This window comes from Sinocyclocheilus rhinocerous, unplaced genomic scaffold (genome assembly GCF_001515625.1).
Source record: "Sinocyclocheilus rhinocerous isolate Xijiao unplaced genomic scaffold, SAMN03320098_v1.1 scaffold140, whole genome shotgun sequence".
Taxonomy (NCBI): Eukaryota; Metazoa; Chordata; class Actinopteri; order Cypriniformes; family Cyprinidae; genus Sinocyclocheilus; species Sinocyclocheilus rhinocerous.
In genome coordinates this window covers 3,182,588-3,188,585 of record NW_015642053.1, presented here as the reverse complement: position 1 = coordinate 3,188,585, position 5,998 = coordinate 3,182,588, and the positions used below count along the sequence as shown (strand labels likewise).

The 5,998-nt window shown below is 37.6% G+C and overlaps 1 protein-coding gene and 1 long non-coding RNA gene across 5 annotated transcripts in view; one reads left to right on the top strand and one right to left on the bottom strand.

Annotated features, from left to right (window-relative positions):
- Positions 1-807, bottom strand: part of LOC107755525 (uncharacterized) — a 13,166-nt gene extending 12,359 nt beyond the window's left edge. The window contains exon 1 of the long non-coding RNA XR_001641709.1: positions 700-807. This is a non-coding gene — a long non-coding RNA (uncharacterized LOC107755525). The remainder of the gene's footprint in view (positions 1-699) is intronic.
- The window catches only part of LOC107755524 (glycerol-3-phosphate acyltransferase 1, mitochondrial-like), a 25,129-nt gene extending 20,599 nt beyond the window's left edge, over positions 1-4,530 (top strand). For all 4 annotated transcript variants that reach the window (XM_016572338.1, XM_016572341.1, XM_016572339.1 and 1 more), the window contains 5 exons: positions 227-304; positions 1,066-1,197; positions 1,430-1,619; positions 1,912-1,970; positions 3,104-4,530. In XM_016572338.1, the coding sequence (XP_016427824.1) occupies positions 227-304; positions 1,066-1,197; positions 1,430-1,619; positions 1,912-1,970; positions 3,104-3,220 (576 nt within the window). In that variant the 3' untranslated portion in view covers positions 3,221-4,530. The remainder of the gene's footprint in view (positions 1-226; positions 305-1,065; positions 1,198-1,429; positions 1,620-1,911; positions 1,971-3,103) is intronic.
- The last annotated feature ends 1,468 nt before the right edge of the window (positions 4,531-5,998 follow it).

The window sequence follows — 5,998 nt, the reverse complement described above, 5'->3', positions numbered from 1 at the left end:
TATATATATACTTTGTTACAGTGAAGAGAAACCGTAATAATTAAAATGGACTTAATTGTCCTGAAAATAATGTCACTACAGAAAAATATTCAGGGTCCTAATTGTTAACAAACAAGCAACCATAAATGAATAAATATTTGTTTATTTATTTTTACTGGTTAATGTTTCAATTTAACAAAGACTGTAAATCATTCAAGTGTATTTATGTTGTCTTTACTCTCTATAGCCATGTCAGACTTTGTACCAGGTCTTCCATGATGCTATCACCAGGTTAATCGAGTATGGTGTGCTCATTGTTGCTGAGGTAAGCGGTGTCTACTCTTCTTTGTCTTATTTCTCATTTGAGACTTAAAGTTTTGCTGTTGGCTTATTCTAATGACATGATTGGATTTTAGGTGGATTCCTGAAGATCCTATGATCTCATTATTGCCAATTCATTACTGACTTTCTGAATGAGAGTGAATACTGTAGAGTATAAGTGTTGAAATTATTCGTGTCTGCGATGCATTGCGATGTGGACGATGCAGTAATAGACCATAATCGATTATAGCCTACTGACATCATTCACATACGTGCTTGTCATGCAAAATAGATCTGTGCATTAGTGTGAATGCAGCCTATTAAAGCTGCCACGGTCTATGATGTAATCAGTCATAATAAAACAAAAATAATGCTGAGGAAAAAAGAAAAACCCATGACTATGATTGTATGTAAATTTTCGGAAACTTAAAGCACTCTCAGATACAGAAAGTATCACTTGTAATTGTCTTTTTCCTCCTTTATTACTTCATATTTGCTTGTATGTTTTGAAGCTATTTTGTGGGGGGGTTAAATTGTTAATAATTGTTTTGATTTATTATTAATTTGTAATTATTTTAAAAAGTAGCCTGTTTATATAATTTACTAAAAATGCACAAAATAAATTTGAAATAAAATCGTGATGCATTGTGTAATCAAATCGAATCGTGAAACCAGTGACGATTCACACATCAAATAGTAATTATTTTAGAAAAATATTTGACTGAAAAATGTTTCTTAAAATCATCTTTATGTTCTTGTGTTCAGGAGGACCAGGAGGAGTTGAGCCCTTCTGAGGAGCCTTGGCCCAAGAAGTTTCCAGAGGCTCTTGCTTGGCGAAGTGATGAAGATGAAGAAGACAGTGACTTTGGAGATGAACAAACAGACCGTTACCTGAAGGTCTGAAACTTATCAATCTATAAAAGCATGACAATTTATGAAAGTGGTCTATATTTCAGGTTATTTAAAAAATAAATAAATACATTCCCTTGTAGAATGATGTTCCAGCAGCCCACTACACAGCTGATGCAGAGTTTCCCCACTATTTTAAAACCCCTACATTAAACATCTTAGTAGAAATATTGCCATTACATGTTGTTAAATCCAGATGTGCTTTTTTATTTTATTTTAGGTGAGCCCATCAGCTGAGCACCAGGAATTTTATACTTTTCTGCAGAGGATTCTCACTCCGGTGATGGAGGCCTACAGTGGTGCAGCTATCTTTGTACACAGCCTGAGTTCTCCCATGTCAGAGAGAGAGTATACACACAAGCTTTTCAAGTATCTGCTGACACGTACAGAGAGAGGAGTGGCTGCATATGGTGAGCAACCGGCACTTTCCATTTCTTTGTTTGAGCGTGTTTTTCCTCTCCCACCTTAAAGAAAACCCAAAACGTATTATTCCCCTTAATTGTTCTTTCCCAGCACCGTCACCTTTATCTTTTAATGAATGTTATTTTTATCCATTTTGCCATTACTCATTCTTGACCTGTATTCATGGTTAGTTCATATCTTCATATGTTTAAGCACTCTGAGTTATAATCTTGTAGGTGTTCTATATATGAATGTAATGATATTGATGACACTAATTGTTATGTGCTTTTTTTTTCTTAGGAGAGAGTGCCACACACTACCTCGTAAAGAATACAGTGAGAACATTTAAAGAGCTGGGGGTGAGAGAGCATTCCTCTGACATTTGTGCTTAAAGGTAGAACCTATTGATAAGAGAGCCTATAAGTGGGCGTGAATTTCCACTGACTCAAAAGTCATAACTTCCTTATGTTCAGATGTGACAATGCACGTGTTTCTCATCCTCCACTTCTTGCATCATCAATGCAGTCGTCAATTATTATCAGTGAATAACAAATTACAATTTTAATCTGTTCATGACTTCAGAAATTGCTGTATGGGCTGCTTTTTTCATACTTACTTTTTAGGCAGTTTTTTTAAAGTTCTAAACTATATCCTCTCATTTTATCTTTTGGGTTTCATAGATTAAAAAAATAATGTTAAAGAAATTAAACAACATATGAGGGTCAGTAAATTATGTTGTAAAGCAATATTGCAGTTCATTTTATTCATTTATCTTTGAATATTTTAAAAGCCATTTTCTATTTTTAAAATGTTTATGTACTTCAGAGATTACAGAACAATGTTGACATGCAATGCTCTTTCCTTTTTTCTTTACTTTTTAATAACTGAAAATGAAAATGTTTTGAAAGAACTAGAACCACTGGTCTAAATTTAAAGGGGTGGTTGATTGCGATTTCACTTTTTTAATGTTAGTTAGTGTGTAATGTTGCTGTTTGATCATAAACAATATCTGCAAAGTTACGAAGCTGAAAGTTCAATGCAAACGGAGATATCATCTTTTAAAATTCTGGCAGTTTAATGCCTACAAAAACGACTGGTAAGGGACTACAACAAGTAACTTCCCGGGTCCATCACAACACACTGGGCCAGCTAATCAGTCAGAGCCCATCGTGTATTTCTGAGGGAGGGGCTTCATAAAAGCAGGAAATGATCAGTGTTGTTCAGAGGAGAAGGGACAGAGAGGTGTGGAATAAAGGTAAATTATGTGAAAAATAATGCATTTTTTAACAAACAAAGCATTAACACATGTTAGACTGCACCCCATAAACACAATCAAGCCTATAAAAAAAACAGTCAACCACCCCTTTAAAACAAGAAAATTAATTGAATGTGCACATACTATTCTTTCCTCTTTTTTTTTTTTTCTTTTTTTTTCTTTCTGAAGAACTTTCTGTGCAAGTACTGAAAGAATCATGTTTTTTGTGTTTCACAGGTGCTTCAAGAGAGACGAGAGGGTAGTGTGTGCCGTCTGGAGCTGAGCAGCACTTTTTTACCTCAGGCCAACAGGAACAAACTCCTGCACTACATTCTGGGTTTCGGTCTGCTGTGAGACATTAGGACCATCAACACAGCTGCGCGGCTTTCCACCCCACTCAAGGGCTTTTTACTGGCTAATCATGACTGTCAAAGGTGCTATACTAAGGAAAGCTTTACCTGGAAGTGCCTTCACCAAACACCTCATACTAGACTTAAGTTAGTCTTCCTTTCACTGTAAACCCTCCACTTCCGCACTACTCAATACTCAAGCAGTTCTCTCAGCCCTTTCGTTTACTAGAAGCTTCCATTCACACAATACTGTACCCGTTCTGCCAGTGAAAGCCCTTGGTTTTCAGCTCTCAATGTTTATATGCAGTTTTTAACTCAGATGAGTTCATGAAGTCACTTTCAGTTTTAACAAACACATCACTGGGATGACGTTTAAAAAGGGCATTTGATTTTCTTTTTAACCACTGTTACTGTCAGAGCACGTAAAGAAACTCTCTACATTATTTTGTGGCAGAGAATAGAATGATAAAACTTGTGTGGAGCATCTTTTAATAACAAGTGAATGACATAATGGAAATAGTGACTCATTTTTGAAAACCCTGCAGCAAGTATTTACTGAGAAATCTGAGCCTTTAATGTTCGAATCGTGTAGTTTAGGTCATGTTTATTCACTTAGTCACGACACATGGGTGCAATTGGACGTCCATGAATGATAGTTACAGCTATGATATTGTGTAATAAAGCAAACAGTAGATACATGTAATGGTTTTAGCAGGCCTTGATCATGTGGGGGAAACATTACTGAAAACTGAGCTTGAATGCTTCTTCTCGGCTGACCATTACAAGATATGTTTGTAAAATTTAGAGGAGGTTCTCTTGCTGCCTAGCTCTTTGATTCCCTCCTCAGTTACTAATATATTTTATTTTGGAGTTAAGATCCTTGGTAGCGAGTCTTCTATACTGTGAGCATGTGTGCAATATGTCTGTAGTATGTGAATTAAACTGTATTTATGCCCCAAATCTGTCTCAAAGCACAATATAACCAGAATGCTGAAAAAGGCACATTGCCTTCATAACCGCTGGAATATTGTGTTTGTTGTTGAATATATCGGGAGCCTGAGGGCAGGCAAAAATTGAGGATACCCTGTAATGTCCCAAAACTACAATTGACTTCATCTTTATTCTGTTTTTATTATCTGCTCTTTAGAAAGCCTCTTCTGCTGATTTATCATTTCCAATTTCGTATGTCATGTGTTTTGCATTATCCCGACCAAACCCCATGCATGTTTAGACAAGTCGTTGAAGAAAACTCCTTTGTACGTCAGCCTCTAGGGTGACCGTGATTTCACCAAGTACAACATGTTCCTGGATCAACATCCTTGTTGATCCTGGAACAACATTCCTATCAACCAATCAGAATTGAGGGATAACTTTTCAGGAAATATCTGTTTTAGGCTTACAATCAGGGTTAGGTGCTTCTACACCCTTGTTAATCAGCTATAATTTCACACTGTTTTTAGGAATAAATTATGGGTAGGGTTAGGTTTAGGGGTAGGGATTGGGTTAAGTCTAAATCTTTGGACAGTTATGTTGATCCAGGATCAACAAAAGATGTTGATCCAGGAACATGTCTTACTTGGCAAAATCACGGTGACCCAGCCTCTAGACGTTGCTACGCAATGGACCTGTTTTTACTGTGCAAGAATGTAGTTGGCAGGCATTTACACTTTGCGTAGGCTACTTGGAGACTTTGATTAAAAAAAGATACAGGGTGTTCCCACGATCTTGGAAACATTTGAAAGGATCCAGGTATTCCAAGGCTGTGAGTTCCAGGGCTTGGGAAGTTGTGGAATTCTCTTCATTGCATATCAATTTAGTTATACTCGGCTCTAAAATGTTTTTAAAAAATCCTTTCCAGTAATCTTGGGCTGCGTTCCAGTTCGTTTTTTTATGCCCTTCACAGTCGCAAACTTCCCTCTGTCTCGTTTACTCGGATGTACGTCATTGATTACGTTGCATGAGGGCCCACTTCTGGCGGAACACTTGCAGTGGGCTGAATTGGAACGTCCTAAGCCAGGGATCCTCAAATCTGGCAACTTTCCTGCAGAGTTTAGCTCTAACCCTAATCTAACGCACCTGAGCATGCTAATCAATGTCTTCAGGATCATTAGAAAATCATAGGTAGGGGAGTTTGATCAGGGTTGGAGCTAAACTCTGCAGTGCATTGGCCCTCCAGGCCATGATTTGAGGAACCCTGTCCTAAGCCCTTGATCACTTAGAATCCGCTATGGAGTTTTGTTTACATTTTTTTCCCTTAAGAATTTGTTTGGTGCAGCATTCTATATGTATATAGGTATGCTTGGGCTGTTATAAATGTTAAAAAATAATAATAATTTATGTATTATAGAGTTGTTTGGGGTGGGGATAAATTAAACGCGATCGGCGGTGACGTCACAATCGTGTTACATTGTGGTCTGTGGAGTCGCGTGAAGTGTGCATATGAAGCAGACTCGCTCCCTCGGTCAAAATCGGGGGGTCGAGGGTCTGTCCATATAAGCTTCATGAAGTGGAACACACTTCAGAATGGCAGCGGGGATTCCCCCAAGGGGAAGTGCTTAGGGAAGTTTGCGAGTGCGTGTCTAAAAGTGGAGTGAATCGCAGCCTTGAACTACAGGAAAAGTGAGGGAAATTCCTTGGTCAAAATGTGTGGGAGCCTTGGTAGAATATATAAGCTTATTTACGTCACGCCTTATGAGAGCAGCTCAAATTACTAAGTTGTATATTAGATTTGAAGTGACATTGAAAGTGTTTTTGAGATTGAATAAAAGCTGTGAAGGTTTGT